Raw genomic sequence first — 23,389 nt, 5'->3', positions numbered from 1 at the left:
TATAAAGGCACATTTTACTGAATAAAAAAATAAGTGTTAAATCTTGAGCTTTTAAATTAGAATTTCATAAAGTGCTTTTCATAAAGTCTCATATATTATGGTAATTAAGTGGATATAATTTCCTTTACAAAGGCACCTTGAAAAGTATTGGCACGTGGCATTTCGTCTTGCTCCCTTTTTTTTTTTTTTTTGTAATTTGGAAGTTTCTTCACGTCTTCTCTTCCACTTCATTTAGGTTTTTCTTAACAATTCATCATCTGAATAGACAGCCCTGTTATAGACTAAGGTGAACTTTAACTTGTCACTTTAAAGGTCAAGTTTTAGGCAGTTTTAGGAGTTTAGCAATTTCCCTGGTGTATAAACTGATTCTTAATGATTTAAAGAAAATTCTATTCAAGTGGCAAATGTAGAGCCAAAAGACTAATTCAGAGTCCATGATTTGATTTAAACACATGTTTTATCTTCAGGGTTTTTTGCTCTTTTCTCAGTATCATCTGGAAATAAGTTGATAGCTGTCACAGGTATAACATTTGCTTTATCCAGTTGAAGAATTCCTCTGAAATATAAAAATCAAAATTAAACATTTCCCCGTCTACAGTTTGGTAGTAAGAAAGGCCTACTTTAAGGTTATAATGAAATATATACCCTGGGGTTAAGTGCTTTTGCTTCATTTTACTTAGTTTATAATAGTTGGACAAGCTCTGAGTCCAAAGTTTGCTTTAACCAAGCTGAGCGAACAGAAGGTGGAAGAGGAAGTTCCTTACTTACACTGTAAGTAGGGAAAGGACTGGGTAAGTACAGATCTCCAAGGCAGACAGAAGCCCAGATTTGCACAAGGTGGTCTAAAAGACCAGGCCCAAGCAGGTTTCTAACTGGTACTCACCACTGGGATGCAACCTTAGATAGGTAATTTATTTTTTAATGTTTATTTGTTTTTGAAGGAGACAGAGACAGAGTGTGAGCGGGGGAGGGGCAGAGAGAGAGGGAGACACAGAATCCGAAGCAGGCTCCAGGCTCCGAGGCATCAGCACAGAGCCCGACGCGGGGCTCGAACTCACAAACTGCGAGATCGTGACCTGAGCCGAAGTCGGACGCTCAACTGACTGAGCCACCCAGGTGCCCTGCAACCTTAGATATTTAGACAGCATTTTCCCTTTTTTCCCCAAAGTACCTGACCAGGGAGGAGATCTCTGGATTGTATCCAAGACCTCTTTTGCAAGTTCAGTGTTATCCTAATTGAGATGGCAGCTGAAGTTAGTTAGTTATGGAACTCATCAAGCTGATTCTAAAAGTTCACGAGGGAGAAACTGCAAGAATAGTTGTAACAATTTTTTTAAAAAGAACAACGGTGGGGGGGGGAGACGGTTGCTGGTTTTATTAATGCAGTATAGGAATTAGAACTCTGCCGCTGGTTGGGGCGCCTGGGTGGCGCAGTCGGTTAAGCGTCCGACGTCAGCCAGGTCACGATCTCGCGGTCCGTGAGTTCGAGCCCCGCGTCAGGCTCCGGGCTGATGGCTCAGAGCCTGGAGCCTGTTTCCGATTCTGTGTCTCCCTCTCTCTCTGCCCCTCCCCCGTTCATGCTCTGTCTCTCTCTGTCCCAAAAATAAATAAAAAACGTTGAAAAAAAAAAATTTAAAAAAAATAAAAATAAAAAAAAGAACTCTGCCGCTGGCACAGTGCTTGACAAAGCAGGAGGAATAAGGCTAATATGTGCAGGAATTTAGTTCATAATAAGGTAATATTCCGATTCAGTGGGCAAATTATAGCTGGAACAGCAGCCTCTCTGGAAAACAAAAAATCAGAATTCTGGCCTCATCTGTACGCAAGTGCTGGTAAAAAAAGTTTGAAGATGACACTTAAATAATTTTAAGAAGGGAAAAGGTCTACTTAAGAAAAATTTAAAACCCTTAAAAGCCACAAAGGACTTTGCTCTAACCCCAAACTTAAACTTTTTTCTTTTCCTTTTTTTTCTAAGGAGGCTTTACACCCAGGGCAGAGCCCGATCGGGCTTCGGCTCACGACCCCGAGATTAAGACCTGAGCTGAGATCAAGAATCAGACACTTAACTGATTGAGCCACCCAGGAGCCCCCAAATTTAAAATTCTTGTATGATACTAGAATTGAGAGCAAAAGACAAATCGCAGTCTGGGATTAAAAAAAAAAAAATGGAAAAGATACTATGTGTGTACAACAAACAAAGGAGCTCCAATATACTAATGATTACAAAAGGCAACACAACTGAAAAATGGACAAAGGCTATGAACAGGCATGTCACAGGAGAAAGAGCCAGCCAGCTATCACAGAGATGCTAGACTCAGCCAGACCTGGGCTCGCAAGGATGCTAGTAAGAAGAAAATGCGAATTAATTAAAATGAGATTATATTTTTGTCCCCAGTGGCAAAAACAAAAGATTGCTGTCAAGTGTTGGCAAGATATTAAATACATACATTCTTTGACCCAGTAAATTCACTTTGAGGCATCTATTCTACATTCAATACACACGTGCAAAGAGATGTATGTACATTTAAGATGTACACTAGGGCGTTACTGGAAATAACATCAACTTGGAAGTTCCTGGAGGGTCTAGTGGAGGAATGGTTAAGTTATGGCATATCCATACTGTAAAACACTGTGCAGCCATAGGGAGAATCAAGAAGCATATCTAAGTGTGGACAGGAAAAGACCTTAAGCCCACGTTCCCAGATGCAAAGGGAATCCTGGGGCGGCACTGCAGACTATTACAAAGTTTCACGATTTCATTTTGAGGGGAGTTCACAGTTCCAACATTAGATTGTACTACACTGTCCTTTCAATGCCGTCAGATCTTTGCCTAGTTGGACTTTGGCAGTTATTATGATAAAAAACAAATACTGTACAAAAGCTAGTGTTGAACAGGAAATAGGGTGGCAGCGTCCAGTCTAAGAGTTTTGTGCAGCGTCCTATAGGCGCATACGTCCCATTTGAAAATGTAAGTTAAGAATTACGTACATGCACATGTGTGTACATAAATTAAGAATTAAATAAAAATTTTTAGAGTTTTCTTCTGGCCTAGATGGGGCACCGGGAAAAGTTACTGGCACACTAAGAGTGCTATGTAATAAGAAAGTTTAGGAACCTCTGTCTAGGATAATAAACAATTATAATTACCTTAGCATATGTTTACATCAATACACAGAATTTGGATAAAAGATGCACACCCTAAAAGTTAACAGTGATTCCCCCTAGTTACAAGAATTAAAGAACAGGGAAAAGAAGAGGTATTTTAACTGCTCTCTGTATTTCTGCATTGATGAAATCTTTTACTACTAGAAACTACCTTAGTACAACTGCCATCGATAAAAAGTCCACTTCAGGGGTGCCTGGGCGGCTCAGTCAGTTGAGTGTCTCCTTGGTTTTGGCTCAGGAAATGATCTCATATTGGTGAGTTCGAGCCCCATGTCAGGCTCTGTGATGACAGTGCGGAGTGTGCTTGGGATTCTCTCTCTCTCTCCAAATAAACTTTAAAAAAAACCCAGTATACTGCAAATCTGGTTTTTAATTTACATTTTGTCTTTCCCACAGAGAAGCCCGTAACAAAACATTTGGTAAAAGAACAATAAAAAAAAAAAAACCCTGCAACACAGTTTTCTATGCAGGTTTGCATAATAAAATTCAAAAAAAGTCCTGAGGTTCCTGGCAGTCAAAGGAAATAGAAAGAAACTACTAAGTTCCAGAATTTTCATTTTTAGAAAGAAATGGGAAATGTGAATTCTTCAGGGGAAACCAAACGAAAAGGTGGGAGGGGTACTAATATTTCTTTACTCTGCAGGCACTTTGCTTGCAACATGGCCTTTTAGCAACCCTTTTAAGGGAGGCACTAGTTCAATGTTACACATACAGAAATGGTAGCTTTGAAGACCTTAACGACAAGCAAGTGGAGAAGTGAATGTTTAAATTGCGTCTTTTTTCTGTAAATCCTATGGGCTTTCCAACATAGTACAATATAATTTAAGCCAAAAATTGTGGTCATCTCTAGTCTACTGAGATTTACTTCTACTAAGACGACTAAAATGACTATTTCACTTATTTTTCTTTCTTTCTTTTTTTTAAGTAAACTCTGCCCCCCAACGTGGGGCTCCAACTCACCTCAAAATCAAGAGTTGCATGCTCCAACCGACTGAGCCAGCCAGGAGACCCTGACTGTTTAACTTGTAAAACTGCTAACAACAAATTCACTTTTAAATTTATAAAATAATTTCTTAAGGTTAAAAAAATCAAGCTGTACAGAAAGGGAAGAAGTGAAAGTCAGTCTCTCTGCCCCTGCTCTCATTCCCACTCACTAGAGATCACTTTGTCATCCCAGAAATGTTCTATGCACTTATATACATATAAACGTAATACTTCTGTTTTACCCAAATGAAATCATACTGTTACGCAATGTTTTTCCCCACCTAATAGATTTTGGACTTTTCGCATCTCAGCTGCACAGAATCCCACTGCGCGTGTAAACCAGTAGTGAGTTTAGCCCCCGCAGGTAAACGGTTTGGAGCTTTCCTCTTCTGCTTTCTGTTACAAGCAATGCCGCACCATTTAAATGCCTTGCTAGTCTTCTAAAATCCACATCGTTTTAGATTGATACTTTGAGGTAGAAAGCACATAGTGAGGCCCGCATTTCATTTGTTCACCCAACACTGCATTTCCCATTAGGATACAGGTTTCCTTTCTCTCCCAGACTAAGTCCTCAGAGAGTAGCTGTCTTATTCACGTCTGAATCCCCAAGACCAGTGTCTTGTTCACAACAAGCGTCTTGATATCCAATAAGCGTCTTGATTTTGCTACAGTTGGAAGACGAGCTAAAAAAAGCCGACATTATTTTCCCTCCCACCTGTCTTATAGCCATCCGTATATTTATATTTTCTACTTTAAAAAACAGTAATACAACTTGCTTTTTAATTAGTAAAAATACTAATGTTGTTTCAAAATAAGAAATACTTACTTGTATTCACAAACTGGGAAAAGCACCTTTAAGATGGTTATTACCACAGCTGCTCCTAGAATTCCAACCACCATGACGTTCAGAAACATAAAAAACACTGGAAAAACACTGCTCCAGAATCTACACAGATCTTTTCTGAACTTCTCCATCCACTGACACATCACCTAAAAAAGAAGTTTTGATTAGATAAGCCAAGTGTCATCTGATCTCTATGAAACTTCGAAAATGATGTTCCAGTTTAGGGTGATGATAAAATTCTGTATTTTCATTGTGATGCTGGTTACATGGACATCTACCTTTAGCAAAACTTATTTAACTGTATGTTTTAAATGGGTGCATTTTATTTTAAAATGTATCTTGATAAAGTTGTTTACAGTTTTTAAAATTATGCTCTAGTAATATGGGCACAGGAATGTTATTTTATTATCCTTTACGATTGTTTATACTATTGTATATAAATTCAGTGTAAGTAATTGCTAAATGGTAAGAGGTCTGGTTAGTCTATGCAAAACAGACCAGAGGCAACGATGTGTTCCTAATACTTGGAGGACAAGAGCAGGAAGAAAGACAAACACGTTAGCAGTCTTTGGCCCAGGTGGGGAGTTCACCGTGCACAAAAACACAGTGACTCCGCCTAGACTCAGAGTCGACACCAACGTGCGCGAGGATGGTGCGGGCTGCCTCGCTCTGAGGAAGGCAGGTACACAGGGTCAGGGTGCTGGCATGCGGGCAGCAAAAAGTGACCTGACTTTCCCAGCAACCCCAAATAAGCAATCTCAACCCTCAGCGGAAACTTCAAAGAAGTCTCTGGAATCCTTTGAGACTAACAACAGACCTCGCTCACTTAAGTAGAAATTATTTTGACTAAGACACCTAGCTCACACATCTGGAGAAGTCCAGATACTCGGTCTGAACCGTGCGTACATTCCCAGGCAGTTGTATAATGTCATCAGTAATACAGGAATACTTAATAGGTGCAAATACACACTTGTGTTTGTACCCAGTTCATCTAATCTTGGTTAACGCCTGCATGGTTCTACAGATTAAAGGAGGTGCCCCATTGTACAGATAAAGTGGGGTCAGAGAGACCAGGAACTTGTCCAAGATCACACAACTCGTCAGCAGCAGCACCAAGATTCAGACCTATGCCACCTGACTCCTGGAGGACACTCTGAACCAAGTGTGCTCGGTCACCGTTCAAGATCCTGAGGGCACCACGCGTGTGCGTGCGTACGTGCGCGTGAGGTGGCAGTCACAGAATAAATGAGAATATGGGAATGACTCTGGACGTGAAAATTCCCCCCCCAAGCGAAATCCAATGACTTCATAATCGTGTAACTATATTATTAAATGAAACTTAAAACAGGAATACCAAAAAATAAAATAACCGTGAGCTCATCATTAACAATGTTTCATACTTCCAATCCTCATGGTTTCCACCTCATTTGCAAGGCTATTTTCTTCCAAAAATGCTTGTAATATAAAGAGAACCCCAAATACCTACCTTATACGTAGATGGAGGCTCTGCCCTGAGAGGAGTTTCAGGTAACTTGCCCGGTAAAGCATCTTCATCTACGGTGGTTTCCACGTTCCTGATAAGATACTGGCTGGTGGTCTGCAGTGAACTAACACTTTCTACTGAGGAGGAAGAGCCAAGTTACCAAAACGCTAGGTGCATGCTGGCGTCTCTCCTACTAGTTCTAACATTACTATTTCAAAAATATGTAGGACACTAAGAGTATGTCTTTTGCCTTGGGAGAAAAAAAAATGACACTTGAATGTTCAGATTTAAATGCTGGACAGGAGCCATAAACTAAAACAGTTACAAGGAGCTATGCTAGTTACGATTCTATTATGCAGAAGGTCAAATCTCCAAAAAGTTCCATGTTTCAATGGGAAGAATGAATACTTCTTTCTCTAAATGAACCTAAACAGTATTTTTTTTTTTAAATTTTTTCTTTTAACGTTTATTTATTTTTGAGACAGAGAGAGACAGAATATGAATGAGGGAGGGACAGAGAGAGAGGGAGACACAGAATGGGAAGCAGGCTCCAGGCTCTGAGCCATCAGCCCAGAGCCCGACGTGGGGCTCGAACTCACGGACCGCGAGATCGTGACCTGAGCTGAAGTCGGACGCTTAACCGACTGAGCCACCCAGGCACCCCAACGGTATTCTTTTTTTAAAAAAATATTTATTTTGAGAGAGAGAGAGAGAGAGAGAGAGAGAGAGAGAGAGAGCGCAGAAGTGGAAGAGGGACAGAGAGAGAGAAAGGGAGAGAGAATCCCAAGCAGGCTCCATGCTGTCAATGCAGAGGTCAACATGGTGTTCGAACTCACAAACTGTGAGATCATGACCTGAGCCAAAACCAAGAGTCAGATGCTTAACCAACTGAGCCACCCAGGTGCCCCATAACCAATTTTCTTATCGTGTATTTTGTGATGACTGCCCAGAGTAAGAGTAGATAATTACCACAAAGTGTCGCTAAGCAGTCATCACTGATCGTTTTTTTTTTTCATCACTTTCTATTAAGACCCAAAATAGATTCCAACGTTTTTAAAGGGATATAAAAGTAATAGATGTTATAAAACATTTCTGAAAGAAGCCTACTTCCAAACATATTAACTACAATTCAAAAGCTACCCACTAAAAAATTAATTTCCTTAATGCTTTAAGTAACAGTCTTTTAAAGTACCTTTTTTGGAGAGGTTAGGAAGGGTAAATAAAATGTCACTGTCTCGGGAAAGAGAATACAGCATGCTTTCCTCCAAAGGTAGCGTATAGCTTGAATGTCTGAGTATTCCCTGGTTCTTAACTAAAATATCAATTTCAGTAACATCCTTTTGTTGAGCCTATGAAAGAAAACATAAACAGTTACTCTTCATTTTAAACAATGGCACAACCCCGTCAGCATCTAAAGCTAACTTTTCCTCCTTGATCTCTTTAACTAAAAAGCTTGCCCTGTTCACAGTCCCTCTGTATTCCCCTCGCTTTCAGGCATTTAATTAGCAGCTTCACTCTGAGTGTTTGAGCACTCAGAGTTACAACCTGGCTCCCCACTGTGTTTCATTTACTTAGACTTAGCCAGAGGAAAAGGCAGCAGAGCCACGAACCAAATTCAATCTTTTCATTTACTTTTCTGTTTACTAATGTTTATAATATCTTAAGGTGACATAAATATGTACAATGTGTTCAGTTTGTTAAAAAAAATTAATACTTCAGATGCTGAACAAATGCTAAACCAAGTAAAAGAAACTTCTAAACGATTGGCTACAGGCAACATTAGGGTACCACTCTTCCTTCTCAAGTCAGATAGAAGTAATAAAATAATGGAACACAGGTATAATACCTAGCACAGATCTTTACAATTTAATTCCCAATTAAGAATCGGACTGTCTTACTTGTTTTCCATCGATCTCTACTACCTCTTCTTGAATGACAATTAGTTGCAAACTGGAACCAGACGTCATAGGCCACTCATGAACTAAAATCCTGACACTGACGATTCCAAAATATTCTTTTTCCTCCAAATTTTCCAGATTTTCATTCTTCACTATATAAAAAAAAGTAGTCACAGCTTTGAACAAAAATGCCACCAAACCTGTTACTGAATTTGATTATTTTGATGACATTTACAGGGAACAGGACAGTTGGATAACAGTTTCTTGGCCTTTCTTCATCTCCGACTTCACTGATGTTACAGAATTTATGAAAACAAAGACAACTTGGCAAATCCTCACCATGTTTACAGTCATTGGAAAAGGGAAAAGTGCTTGGTGGTCTTTAGACCACTACACTAGCAACATCACTCCTATTCTTTTACAGAGTTTGTCAAGGAGGAATGAATAAGACGTAACTACTTACAAAGCAGGTCAGAAGACACAGCCAATCCCATGTTTTAGTAAGGGAAGTATATCCATTCATCCATTCACTCATTCACAAAACCCAGGGACATAAGGGGCCTAAAGCAGTAAAGACACTGAGTTTTTTTCTCAATTCTTTCTCCAGTAAGTGACCTGTTGCTACCAGAAAGGGCAGGAATGGGGAGGAGGATGGGACAGCCCTGTAATTACTCTCCACCCGTGGACGATGGGGTAGGATTAGCTACTGGCTACACTCCCCTCTAGCTAAGAGCCCCCCAGCCCACACCAGTGGAGGTGTGGTGTGACCACTGCAGCTGGTCTACAGAACCAGCAGATATCCTATTAAGGCAGAAAACACTACGGAAAATGATAAATCCCTATAAATCCATGAAACTAGTGCAAAAGGAGCACTGAGTTGTTCAACTGTTGGTCCCTCAAATGTTATTGTATGAGGACCGTTAGACAAAAAAGGAACCAAGATGGATATTCTACATGCAAACCCAGCTGTTTAAATTGATTCAGTGCCTGTACAGGGCTATTCCCTTTATCTGGAATGTTCTCTACTATTCCCTCTCTCCTCATCCGTTTTTAATAAACTCCTACTTAGGTAGTTCTAGCTACTATATCCCTACATTGCTGAGTTCGTGTCTGTTTTTTTCTTTTTAAATTTTTTAATGTTTATTTTTGAGAGAAAGAGTGCATGTACATGTATGCACCTGCGGGGGAGGGGCATCGAGAGAGGGAGACGGAGAATCCAAAGCAGGCTCTGCACCATCAGCACTGAGCCCGATGCGGGGCTCGGACTCACAGACCATGAGATCGTGACCTGAGCCAAAGTCAGACGCTCAACCAACTGAGCCACCCAAGTGCCCCTCATGCCTTTTCTTTTTCTTTTTTTTTTAAAGCACTAACTTTCTTGCAGTGTAGCTCTTAGTTTATCAACTTGTCACCTTGACTAGGCAACGTTCCTTGACAGAATGCATTAAGTTTATTGTTCTATGGCTTTTGTTCAGTAGTGATTCCATCCAGAGTTATAAATACATAATTTAAAATAAATTTGCCATCATAAGTTATCAATACTATTCAAATACCTGGTCAAGTGGTTCTAAATCCTAACTCTGCATCAGAATCAACTAGAAAACAGTACAGACGCCAGAGCCTCTCCCCAATCTCAACACATCAAAATCTCTGGAAGGCACAGACTAACATTTCTAACTTTTTAAATAGCTACAGACATTTCCATTGAGAACCAAGTGACCTAACCTTTTAGTTCGGCCCAAGTGTTCACAAAACTGGTCCTCCTAGACTTTGCTGTTTCTGTGAATAAACTCACCCTTCTCCAAACCAGCAAAGACAAAAGTTACCAGGTTCCATTTGATTTCTTCACCCTCATTCCCTGCGTCCAGTTAGTTGCTTCTTTCAGGCCATTCCGGGTCCAGATTCTCTTATATTTGTCCTTTCCATCCCTCCCTCCCTACTCAACCAATATGTAGTTCATGAACTACTTACTGTTATAATAGTTACTGAACTACTTGCTTCTTTAATCTCTCCCCCTTTAAACCATTCACACAACAGCGCCAGATTAATCTTCTGTAACAGAGTTTTGATTACGCAGCCTCCTTGCTCAAATGCCTTCAGTGGCAACCTGTGACTTTTTTGGTAGTTCTCCGAATGGTCCTTCTTCAGGCTCCTTAGGGGGGCACTCGCTGCTCCCCCTCTCTCTGGTCTGCCTATCCTCCCTCGTATCCTCTAAGGCTCCTAACTGTAAAACTTCCCCGCTCTTGTGGTCCATCTCAGTGTTTTCCCTGTTTGCCCATCGGTCTTGCTCACAGAACAGTAGGCTCCCTGTCAGCGTATCTGTACGTCCAAAGGCTGGCGCTCTAGGGCACAAGAGATTCGATGGATGAGAAAATGCGGTCTTATAAATACATCAGAGTGGTGATTCTTCAGTCCCCAGTCTGGTAACTCTGCTGCAGGATAAAATTAAATTAAAAACAAAAGCCCTTGATATTCTGACTTTCCCTACTGTGGTAGGCAGCTTCCAAAAACGGCTCTCACTGACCCCTGACCCCGATAATTCACGTCCTTGTGTAATTCCCTCTTGCTAAGTGTGGGCTGGACCTAGTGACCTGTTTCTAACAGACAGAACACAGTAAAAGTGATGGAATGGCACATCTATGGTTGGATTATAAGGGCTAGGACTTCTGTCTTGCTAGTACTCTCTTGCTGACAGTCTCCCTTGTCCTCTCACCCATAAAGCCAGCCGCCATGTTGCGAGATGCCCTACAGAGGTCCACGTGGCAAGGGAAGGAGGGAGCCCTCCAGCCAACCTCTTGTGAGGAACTGAGGCCTCAGTGTGACAGTTCACAAGAACTAAGTCCTGTCAACACCCGGGAGGAGCTAGCAAGCAGATCTTCCCCAGTGGAGCCCTGAGATGACTGCGTCTTTAGGACAAAGCCAGAGGTCCCAGCTAAGCCGGGCTCGGATTCCTGACTTACAGGAACCACGAGATGATACTGTCACTAGCTACTAAGTTGAGGATTAAATTGTTACACAGCGATAACCAATACACCTACCAAAGAAGAATTATTTTTAAAATTTAAGGAAAGAAGACTTTTTGTTGAGGCTGTATTTAATGTTTTGAAGATTCTTACAACGGATAAGATGGGCATTTACTGCAGCTATCAACAAAACTCAGTGCAATGCCTGGATGACCAGGAAGGTGGCTACAACACAGCAGCCAGGTCACAGTCCATAGCAAATTCAGTGACGGATATAACATCAACAGAATGATTATATAAGCCAGCGATAGCACTTCTTTTCCTAGCTATGAGGAATTAGCTTGTTGTTTGCCAACTTTCTCACTGAGAGCTACTAGAAAAGATGTGACAACAACCACAAAAAAGAACACAAGGGGCACCTGGGTGGCTCAGTCAACTGAGTGAGCGTCTGACTTTGGCTCAGGTCATGACCTCATGATTCATGAGTTCGAGCCCCACATCGGGCTCACTGCTGTCAGCGTGGAGCACGCTTCGGGTCCTCTGTCCCCACCCTCCCTCCGCCTCTCCCCAACTCATGTGTGCGCACTCTCTCTCTCTCAAAAATAAAGAAACGTTAAAAAATAAAATAAAATAAACGCACACATCTACACTCAAAACCCAAATCTGTCCAGAGGCACCAGAGAGCTTTTAAAAATACGGCCACGGGGCACCTGGGTGGCTCAGTCGGTTGAGCGGCCGACTTCGGCTCAGGTCATGATCTCGCGGTCTATGAGTTCAAGCCCCGCATCGGGCTCTGTGCTGATGGCTCAGAGCTTGGAGCCTGTTTCAGATTCTGTGTCTCCCTCTCTCTCTGACCCTCCCCCGTTCATGCTCTGTCTCCGTCTCAAAAATAAATGTTAAAAAAAAAAAAAAAGACGGCCAGCACCCCCACAAGGCATTTGCTGATTGCCCGGCTGAATAGGTAGAGAAGCTGGAAAGCTCAATAGAAAACAACGACAGAGAAGTAAAGAGGCAGACGTCGGCAGTCTCACATAGAGGGGCATAAAATAAAGATTGTGGCTACAAAGAGTATCCAGGACTTGTGACAAGATCTTAGAGAGAAGGGAGGCACAGAAGTAAGCCAACATTCTGTGCAGTTTTCCCCACTGAAGCGTTTGCCGATTAGTAAGTCAGGCTTGGTTGAGAAACTGAGCATATACCTAAGACACTGAGAAGTTAAGCAGAACTTCTGACAGGCTCCTGACAGTAGGGAGTTTGGGACCCACAAAAGAAGGGCCCTCAGAAACACCCCGAGTTCTCACTTGGGACCTATGATGAGCTACGTGTGAGGAGTAACAGTTAATGAGGAATAGTCTAAGCCTTGCAAAGATGAGAATCCAGCCTTCAAACAGTCTAATCCTCGATTTAAAAATTAAGGTACTCTGCCTCTTATTATCATGACTGCCAGGGGTTAAAGTAAATCCTCTTTGGAGTAAAATAATATTGTCCAGAGCCTTTATAGCTTTTCCTACACAGTATCAAAAACAACAACACATATTGGAGAAGCATCATGAGGAAAAAAACTGGCATCTAGAGGGCTCAGTCAGTGAAGCATCCCACTCTCGATTTCAGCTCCAGTCATGGTCTCACAGTTTGTGAGATGGAGTCCTGTATTGCACAGAGCCCACTTGGGAGGATTCTCTGTCTGCCTCTCTCTGCGCCCTCCCCTGCTGGTGTGCTCTCTCTGAAAATAAATAAATAAACCTTTAAAAAAAAAAAAAAGAGGGGGGCAATAAACAGATCCAGAGGGGCTCAAGAAATTAGACTGAGCAGACGTGAACTTCAAAGTTACTGAAAGTAGGGGTGCCTGGCTGGCTCAGTCAGTAGAGCAAGCAACACCTGATCCTAGGGTTGTGTCAGAGCCCCACATTGGGCGTAAGAGATTACTTAAGAAATAAAGTTACTGAAAGTAATAGGTTCAAGAAAAGCTATGGTAAAATGGAGAATTTCACCAGACCAGTCTAAGCTATTACAATAAAAATTAAAATTAAAAAAAAAAGAGGTGGCCCCATATCTGGGGCCCATGTGGGAGATGAAGAAGAAGGAAGGAAGGAAGGAAGGAAAGAAGGAAGGAAGAAGGCAGGAAGGAAGGAAGGAAGGAAGGAAGGAAGGAAGGAAGGAAGGAAATAAATGGAAATCCTAGAGGTAAAGTTTAGTAAACAAAATTAACTCAATTACACAGAGCTGACGAATTTGTGTGCGAGGAGGATGAAAAGAAAAAAAGGAGAGAGAAAAAAAGTGTAAAATATATATGGAACCTTGTGAAAGTTTCACACATATGTGTAAATAAGAAGCAAGAAGAGAATAAGAAAGAGGATGCAGAAGTAGCACTCGTTGAAAAGATAACGGCCAAAAAATGTTCCCAAACTGACAGAAGATATCAAGTCACAGATTAAAGGTCTGCACACCTGGGCACATCACGGTAAGACTACTGAAAACCAAAGACTCAGAAAAAACTACCAAGGACAACGACAGAAAAGACCCATATTATCCACAACAGAGCAATGAGCCTGACACGGACTCAACAGAAACTACAGAAGTAAGAAGACCATGAAATCAGTCTTTAAAACACTAACTTATGAAGAACTAACCTATATTTCCATATCCAGTAAAAAGATCCTCTTAAAATGAAGGCAAAGTAAAGATGTTTTCAAGCAATAGCTCACGTCATTCACTGCTAACAAATCTGTGTTAAGGGGATTTCCTAATCCCCTCCTAAGGGGAATTTTTTAGGCAAGAGGAAAGTGACCTCAGAGAGGAACACAGATAAGGAATGAAGAGCGATGGCAAAGGTAACCATTAAGGTAAAAATAAATGAGTACTGGACTCCACAAAATAATAAGAACAGTTATGCTGCATAATTATGGGTGTGCTGTATAATATTAGGGCTTAAGAACACAAAGAGTTGGAGCTCCTGGGTGGCTCAGTCGGTTGAGCATCTATCTGACACTTGATTTTGGCTCAGGCCATGATCCCACGGTCATGGGATCGATTCCCTGCGTCGGGCTCTGTGCTCAGCCTGGAGCCTGTTTAAGATTCTCTTTTTCTCTTCCCCACTTCTGCCCCTCTTCCCCACTTCTTCTCTAAAATTAAAAAAAAAAAAAAAAAAAAAGAACACAAAGAGTTAAAATGTATGACAATAACAACACAAAATCAATCAGAAAGGGAATAAATGGAGTTTATGTGTGCTAAGGTTCTTGTATTGTTTGGGAAGTGATAAAAATACTCGTTAGTTGATTTCAAGGGTAACCATTAAAAGAATAGTAAAATAACATAAAAACCAATAAGAAAAAGGGAAATGATGAAACAAAAAATAAATAACCCGGAAGAGGACATAAGGAGAAGAAAAAGGAACAAAAAACAGGTAGGACACAAATAGGAAACAAGTAATTAAGATGAAAGATTTAAATCCAAATATATTTGTTATTACATTAATGTAAATAAATTAAAATCCCAATTAAAAGACAAATTGACAGACTGATTAAAAAAAAAAACACATCAATATATGCTGCTTATAAGAGATTCACCTTAATCACAAGGACCCAGAAAGACTGAAAGAAAATGCAAAGATACCACACAACAATCCACCTCCCTCCTACCCACCAGGCCAAAAAGCAATTATTGTTAAAATAACAGAGGTACTGCTGATTTTAAAGCAAAAATGTCACTAGAGATAAAGAACATATTATAATGATAAAAAAGTCAATCTAAAGAAAGACATAACAGTTCTAAATCTGTATGAATTTAGTAATACTGTGCCAAAATATAGAAAAGCAATAATTAACAAAGCTGAGACAACAAAGCCTCATAGTGGAGATTTAACATACCATTCTCAGTAAATGACAGAACAAGCGAACAAACAAAAAACTCAGCAATTCCATAACAGATTGAACAATATGATTAGCCAAATTTTACCTGACATATACAGATCACACCCAAGTAATTATGTACTGTACTTCCTTTTTTTTTTAATGTTGTTAACGTTTATTTATTTTTGAGAGAGACAGAAAAGTGTGTGTGCAAGCAGGAGAGGTGCAGAGAGGGGGGGACAGAGGATGTGAAGTGGGCTCCCGCAGCGAGCCTGATGCAGAGTTCAAACTCATGAACCATGAGATCACGACTGAGTCGAAGTTGGACGCTTAACCGACTGAGCCACCCCAGGTGCCCCGATGTACTTTCTTTTAAAGGACACATGGACATCACCATTTACTAACACTGACCATCTGCCAAGCCACAAAGCAAGTCTCTAATTTCAAAGGGTTAAAATTATACACAGCATAGGGGTGCCTGGGTGGCTTAGTCGGCTGAGGGTCTTGATTTTGGCTCAGATCATGATCTCAGGATTTGTGAGATCGACCCCACATTGGGCTCCATGCTGAGCGTGGAGCCTGCTTGGAGTTCTCTCTCTTCCTCTCCTTCTGCCCTGCTCGCGCATACACACACACACTCTTTCTCTCTCTAAAAATAAATAAATAAACATTAAAAAAAATTATGCACAGTATGCCTCTAATGATAGAGGTGGAAACAGTAAAAACAAAAGTTCCAAAATGTTTGGAAATTAAGTACTATAACTTCTAAATGGACCACAGGACAAGGGGATATCACAACAAATAATTTGAAAATACTACGAATTGAATGGACAATCAAAGTACATGATAAATCAAGTGCAGAATACAATTGTTCAGAGAAAAATTTACTGCTCTAAATGCATATATTAAAACAGGTAGTAATGCTATACATATTTCTCATATTCTTTATTTCCTTCAAACACTATGGTACAATGTAACATATTTGCTTATCTTTGAACAACTCAAGATTTCAAAAGGTTAAAAAGAAAAATGTCATCTGGACTCAAGGGCAGAAGAAACAGAAAAGGAAAGCATCAGACCAACAACATTATTTTTCTCTTTACTTTTTATATCTGTGATAAGCACTCCTCCAAGATTTTGCCTCTTACTTGTAAATCTCCACTTATGAACTTCCTGCACATCCTTACATGGATAACAACCTACCAGAAATGCAGCTCCAATCAATGCCCACCTCACGAAAAAGAAATGGGAATATGCCAAGAATAACCAATATAAAGTAGGATTTGAATTTTAAACACATTAGTATTACTATATACTCCAATAATGACATATATTATTAATTTAAAATGGAAATACGTCAAAGAACTGTGTTTCACAAATCTAATATTACTAAAAGCAGAACAATTATGGAAAAAATTTAGTAGTACTCACCTATCCAAGTCTGACAGCTTATTCGGGTTACACCACTATTGACAGGCAAGTCATTTACATATACCTGTCCACTCTCATAGGTTATGTTAAGAATAACCTTAAAATAAAGCAGCATATACATTAATTCCAATTGTTTATAAATGATGACAAAATCTTCATGTAAAAAATACATGATCTAACTGAACTAGATGTGTAGGCAAAAATAACATAGGCTGCCTAATACTTAGCTAAGTAACATATTAAAATCATAATCAAAAGGAGACAAACCTGTTCTGTAGATACAGCCCCATCATCCTTCAGGGTAGTTACATTAATTCTGAGGCTGTCCTGCAAAATATATATATATATAAATTGGATAGGTGAAATTGCACTTCACAGAATGGGAATAACTCAGTTCTTTTTCTTTTCCCTTCAATTACATTTATTGTATAATCACTTATAACATCGACATTTTGTAAAACCCAGCATTTTTCACAGGACTTTTTGTGCCCTTATTCACAATTCCAACTTTTCATAAACTGTATTTCTTCCACTTAACTATGAAATATATCACATTTAACAGCCTATAACATGCAAATGTAAAGTTTAAAAGAAACGATTAACACTCATATCCCTACTACCTAGGTTAAAAACTAGAATACTGTCCACACCTTAGAAGTCACCCCCTTTCTATCACGTTCCCTTATCCTCAGAAGGAATCCCTGGGTTGTCTTCCATATTAATCGCTCTCTTTTTTTTTTTTTTAGAGAGAGAATGAGAGGGAGAGCGAGCTCACAAGAGGTGGGGGAGGAGGGCAGAGCGAGACAGAATCTCCGCGCTGAACATGGAGCCTGACATAGGGCTCCATGACCTGAGCGGAAATCAAGAGTACTGACTGAGCCACCCAGGTGCCTCTTTTGCTTTTCTTTATAGTTTTACTGTCTCTCGCTCTCTCTCTCTCTCTAAGCAACATATTGTTTAGTTTCACCTGTTTCTGAGCTTTATGTAAGTGGAACAATTTTATATGTATTCTTCTGGAACTTATTTACAACTGTTGATGCATGCAGCTGTGGACATTTATTTACAGTACTGCATAAAAAGCCCATCAAATGATTACCAATTTACTTATTTGTTCTACTATCAATGGACATTTGAATTGTTTCCATTTTTTTATTTGCATAAACAAAACTGCTCTAACTCTTCTTAAATGTGTCCCCTAGTGCCCATGGACAAGTATGTACTGTGCAAAATCAGTTTTAGTACCTCTCAAGGCATGCTCAAAAGCAGTTATTCAAGTATTTGCTTCTTTACTTTCATTTTTTTAATATTTTAATTTTTTATGTTTTTACTTATTTCTGAGAGAGAGACAGAGTGCAAGTGGGGGAGGGGCAGAGAGAGAGGGAAACACAGAATCCAAAGCAGGCTCCAGGCTCCAAGCTGTCAGCACAGAGCCCAACGTGGGGCTCGAACTCACGAACTGACATAATGACCTGAGTCTAAGTCAAACGCTTAACTGACAGCCACCCAGGTGCCCCAAGTTTATTTATTTTTTAAAGTTTATTTGTTTTGAGAGAGAGAGAGAGAGAGAGAGAGAGGGCGCGAGCAGAGAGGGAGAGAGAATCCCAAGCAGGCTCTGCATCATCAGTGCAGAGCCTGATATGGGGCTTGAACTCACTAACTGCAAGATCATGACCTGAGCCGAAATCGAAAGTCAGATGCTCAACTGACTGAGCCACGCAGGTGCCCCAAACATTTAAGTTTATTAATGACATGCTTTCTATAGAGAAGAAAGCAGTATTTTAAGAAATATTCACCAATACTCAAAGGAATTGCAATTTGTCTTTTGTAAAACAAATCCTTCCCCTAATTTTTTTCACAGATAGATGCTGTTATTCTGGAATAAAAAATATTTTTCATGGGAGTATTCTTAACTTTGAAAATTGTTCATAAACAAAATAATATACAAGTGAATCTCTTGGCACTGTGACTGCTTCCAATACTTTGTATATCTCCAACAAATGAGAGAATAAAACTGAAGTGATTTTATGAGGTTGAGGTGATTCTACTCAAAGAACAGGGTTCTAACACAGAAAGCCTATACCGTACATTTAGGCTCACTCTGGCATACCTGCCAACTTACATTGGGGCATACGAAACTTCAGAACCAGCCTGGCTTTCTCCTGGCCCACCCTTATCTAGAACTAAGCATGAGCTAGAACCAATACATTCATCTTTAGAACAAACCAACACTCAGTAAGTCATCAGACTGGTGGTATATTTTTTGGTGTCCTAATTCCAGCCAAGAATTCTTTTCAAAATAGAGGATCCGTTGATTATGGACTATTGTTTCTTCTAACAGCCCAGAGAAAACCCTCCAATGATGGTATTCTAAGAAACCTTTTTATAGCTTCTGCCTTTCAGCAGTGAACATACACTGTATTACTAGTAATTTTCTGCACTTACATATATCACCTGCCTAGTAAAATCTGGGGTTGGTAAAAGACACTGGGGTTTGTAAAAGACAACTAACAGATACTATCATGCTGTATGTTGCAGAGAACCAAAGTCAATTAAGCTTTTTGGTCTTCCTGAACGATCTCATTTCAGAAGAGATTCTAATCCGTTACTACCTCCTGGGCCCAAGTTTAGAGACAGGTCATATTTCTTGCTCTTCCTGAGAGCCTCTAACTGAACTGGAAGTTCAAGCTTGTGAGTCAAGGTGGCGGATACTTAAAAAGTGGGTGGCAGAACTGAAGTTTCTACCCACCCATTTTCAATTCTTCCTCTAATTCCTTCCCTCACAAGATGCCCAGCTGGTACACAATGGCATCCTAAGGACATCCTAAGGCTTAAAATAAATGAATTAAGTCTGAGGGAAATACATGAAATAAATATTTACACATATAAGAAAATAAGTGCAGGGGCGCCTGGGTGGCTCAGGCAGTTGGGCGTCCAACTTTGGCTCAGCTCAGGTCATGATCTCACAGTTCATGAGTTTGAGCCCTGTGTCGGCTCTGACGCTAACAGCTTGGAGCCTGGAGCCTGTTTCGGATTCTGTCTTCCTCTCTCTCTGCCCCTTCCCCGCTCACACTTTCTCTGTCTCAAAAATAAACGTTAAAAAAAAATTTTTTTTTTAAAAAGTGTCCTCTGGATGCCTCTCTTTGGTGACTAAGTTATTTTAATATTAGAAGAACGTACTATAAAAATTTGTATTATTTTACAACCTGGGTAGCCTCAACTTCCAACAACTCATATGTAAACAAAACAGAACATGCTTATAATCCGGTAGATCTGAGCCACTGAAGGGCTATAGAGAGACTTTTCCTCACTTCAATCAGTTTTCTTACATTCAGATCAGGTTGGCTACAAAAATGAATAGATGAGCAGATATGTCATAAAGCAAACCGAGGGAGGCCTGGTTGGCTCAGTAGGTTAAGCACGGGACTCTTGATTTCAGCTCAGGTCATGATCTCACAGTTTGTGGGATTGAGACCCGCGACGGGCAGTGCCCTAACAGGGCAGATCCCGCTTGGGATTGTCTCCCTCTCTCTCTGCCTCTCCGCACGCACATGCTCTTTCTCTTGCAAAATAAACAAACATTAAAAAAATAATAAAGTAAGTATAGTGAAACATTAATAGCAGTCTAAGTTTGCACTATTCAATATGGTACCCACTAACCGCATGTGGCTATTTACATTTAAATTAACTAAAAGTTTAAAAACTCAGTTCCTCAATCATCCTGGTCAGCCACATTTCAAACGCTCATTAAGAGTAGTCTTGTGACTACTGTAATGCAGAGAGCAGACAAACACCATCACCATACAGTGGTCTACTGGACTGCACTTATCTAACGTGGTGACCACTGTAAAATTCTTTCAAATGTTGTGTGCATTTGAAAATTTTCACAATGCAATGTTGAGGAAGTTAGATCAAGAGGCTTCAGCTTCCCATATAAACATTTCCAAGGAATGAGATGTCTCCCTCTCGCTGCTCAGCATTCTTTCATCTGTGAAATTCTGAGTATAGATCTGGACTTTCCAAAAGTGGAAGGCGGGCATAAAAAAGAAGAACTGAAATGATGAATTCACTAAGCCCACAGTGCAGTGTACTTTCAGCTCGCAGTCAAAATGCATTTTTCTCGAACTATAGGGACTTAAATGTCTTTTGGGTTTACAAGTGATTATGATGAATCTTTAAAATTTGGAAAATAATGTATTACTGGCACTTTAGGAATCATTTCATTTGTACTTGGTCTCTTGGTGCTTTGCCAATCACATTCACATTTTGACCAGTTGCAACTGTGGTCCACATACAATTTCAAATACAAGTGGTTCTTAGGGTTTGCATTGTTGTGGCTTCTTGAAAGGCCCCAGCAGAACTGAAACTGAGATATGCTCTTTATTTTTGTTCCCAGGGAGAGTAATGTCATTAAATTTTTTTTTTTTTTAAAGTGACATTTATGGTGTAAGTCACCCCTGGATGTGGAGTATTCAAGTCCCGACCAGTAAGAAAAGGCATACCTATATTCTTTCTTTTCATTTTGGGAAAACTCGCATTTCAAAATCTTCAAACTTTTCCCAACCATACATGCAATCGATGAATGGCAAATACTGGTTTAATTCAGGACTCCCCGGCAAAAACGGAAGAACCAGCCACCCTCTAGTACAAGGATGCAGCGGTTCTCCAAGTTTTAGCTGGCCTCAGGTTCACCTGGAGGGCTTGCTGACTTAAACTGCTGGGCCTCACCCCCAGAGCATCGGATTAGTGCGTTTCCAGCAGTTTCCCAGGGGATGCTGGTGCGGCCGGTCCTGCCACGCTCAAAGATCCACTCCTCCTAACACCCACCAAAGGGACGACGTCAGGTTAAGAGTCGGGTCTTCAGCCCTTCTCCTCCCGCCCCGTCGACCCGGCGGAGGCGCACCCCGGGGCCCTGCCCGCCGGGGGAAGGCAGTCCTTCCCGCCGGGGCAGACAGGTGGCCTGGAATCGGTCCTGTTCCCTCACCGAGCCACTTCTACATTTCCCGTGCACATAAGGCAGAAACACCGCCTTGCCCCAGTGCCCGCTCTACCCCAGGAAGGCGCCATTACAAAAGGCTGAGAGCATTTGTGATCGGGTACTTTCGATGGCAAAACCCCCTCAGGCTGGCAACAGTAGGGGCTGTTGTAAGAATCCCTAAGTTTCGCTGCACAAGGCTTAACCACACATTAAAGGGCCCTCTTCGCTTTCTCGCTTCCTCCCAGGCCGCCCCCATTTCCTTGGGGGCTTCTCCCCACTACTCTCTGGGGCGCCCGGACCCCAGCCCCTGGCCCGTCGGGCGGTCTTAAGAGGCATCGACGAGGACGCCGCAATCCCACGGCTCTGGCCCGCGCCTCGCCAGAGGGTCCGGGCGGAGGAGCGGCCGAGTCGCGCCCGCTCTGCCCTACCTTCGGGGCTCGGGGCGGCAGGGGCAGCTCATGGGTAACGGTCATCAGCCACCCGGCGGCCGGCAGCGCCGCGAGCAGGAGCAGCCGGAGGGCAAACGGCGCGGGTGGAGAGCCCTCCATCTTGGACAGGCCAGCTGCGATGGACAGCGGGGAGCTGAGGGCCGAGCCAGCCCGAAGGGCGGGGACGGGGCGAGGCTATTGGGGGGCGGGACTCTGAGAGGCGGGGCGGGAGCGAGCCGGTCCGTGGAAGGAACCCGCGGCACCGGTGGGCGGGGACTCTGGAAAAAACGGGCTGCGCACGCGCACCGCCACGAAACGTCGAGGGGCGGAGTCAAGCGGGGGAAGGTCCGATTTCGTCATCAGAGTGGAGGTGTGGGTTGGAGGGAGCTACTAATCCGAACGGAGTGAAAAGATTTTGGATGCTATTATTTTAAAATTAGTATATTCTAGCAAGACTAGTATATATGGGTATGCTCATAACTATAGCTGTGTGTATGTGTTTACATATATAAAATAAAAATAATGGTAATATAGGTGAAGACTGTTCTACATCATAAACAGAGTATGTCACGTTTAGAGGGGAAATTTTATTAAATCGGTAGTTCTCACCCTTGGCTGCACGTGGGAATTGCCCGGAAAGTTTTAAAAATTACTGACTCTGGGGTCTTCCGGGGCACCCGAGTTTCTGATTTCATTAGTCAGGGCTGCTGCTCAGGCATTGGTAGTTAAGTTCCCCAAGTGATTTATTGTGACAAGGTTGAGGATCAACCACACATCAAACGTTCAACATTCAGCAGATCTCTTTAGACCGCACGGGAACAACATTCTCAGCAGGAAACCAGTCTACCTGGGCCCTGGGGGCCTTTCTAGTCAGTCTCTTAATCTATAAAATAAAGATGATGTCTTCCCCCTTTCGTATTCTTAAAAAATATTTTATGAAACTCTCCAAAGCAGAGAGTGCCAAAAAGGTCGGCATTTCAGATTAATAGGTTTGAATATTGATTGAGAAGAACTTGGAGATATTACCATTCAAGGCAGAATAAGAAACATTTAGCCTTTTTTTTTTTTTTTTTTTAAAGTAAAACGTTTGACTTGGAAAGAACCCAAGCCTCTTTCTCTCTTAGCCCTTCTTTTATCAAACCCTCTCCACATGCCTGATTTTCTAGCTGGGGTAAATTTTAAAATCTTTGTGGTATACTACAAAATCATTCAACTAACTCCTTGCCTACTATGAGATATGCAACAACATTATTAACTTGCAAGTGGTTTCTGCAATGAAGTCCCACCCACTCCTGGGGTCCAACTACAACCACTGGGTTTTTCACTCTATTTCACACTGCCTGGATTAAAAAGGAATCTGAAGATTAGAA

The 23,389-nt window shown here is 41.3% G+C and overlaps 1 protein-coding gene across 2 annotated transcripts; it reads right to left on the bottom strand.

The window, feature by feature from the left end:
- Window positions 1-438: 438 nt before the first annotated feature.
- Window positions 439-22,256, bottom strand: GINM1 (glycoprotein integral membrane 1). 2 transcript variants are annotated; one of them, XM_042987300.1, is made up of 8 exons: window positions 22,020-22,256; window positions 16,884-16,943; window positions 16,617-16,713; window positions 8,375-8,526; window positions 7,669-7,825; window positions 6,480-6,613; window positions 4,976-5,139; window positions 439-556 (listed from the first exon to the last, which is right to left on the bottom strand). In XM_042987300.1, the coding sequence occupies exons 1-8, from the start codon at window positions 22,137-22,139 to the stop codon at window positions 445-447; spliced, it is 996 nt and encodes a 331-aa protein (XP_042843234.1). In that variant the 5' UTR covers window positions 22,140-22,256; the 3' UTR covers window positions 439-444. The 2 variants fall into 2 exon arrangements, with proteins under 2 accessions (XP_042843234.1, XP_042843235.1); XM_042987301.1 differs by having other exon boundaries at window positions 6,480-6,610.
- Window positions 22,257-23,389: the final 1,133 nt, after the last annotated feature.

This window comes from Panthera tigris, chromosome B2 (assembly GCF_018350195.1).
Source record: "Panthera tigris isolate Pti1 chromosome B2, P.tigris_Pti1_mat1.1, whole genome shotgun sequence".
NCBI classification, from domain to species: domain Eukaryota; kingdom Metazoa; phylum Chordata; class Mammalia; order Carnivora; family Felidae; genus Panthera; species Panthera tigris.
This window is presented reverse-complemented; position numbering and strand designations above follow the sequence as displayed.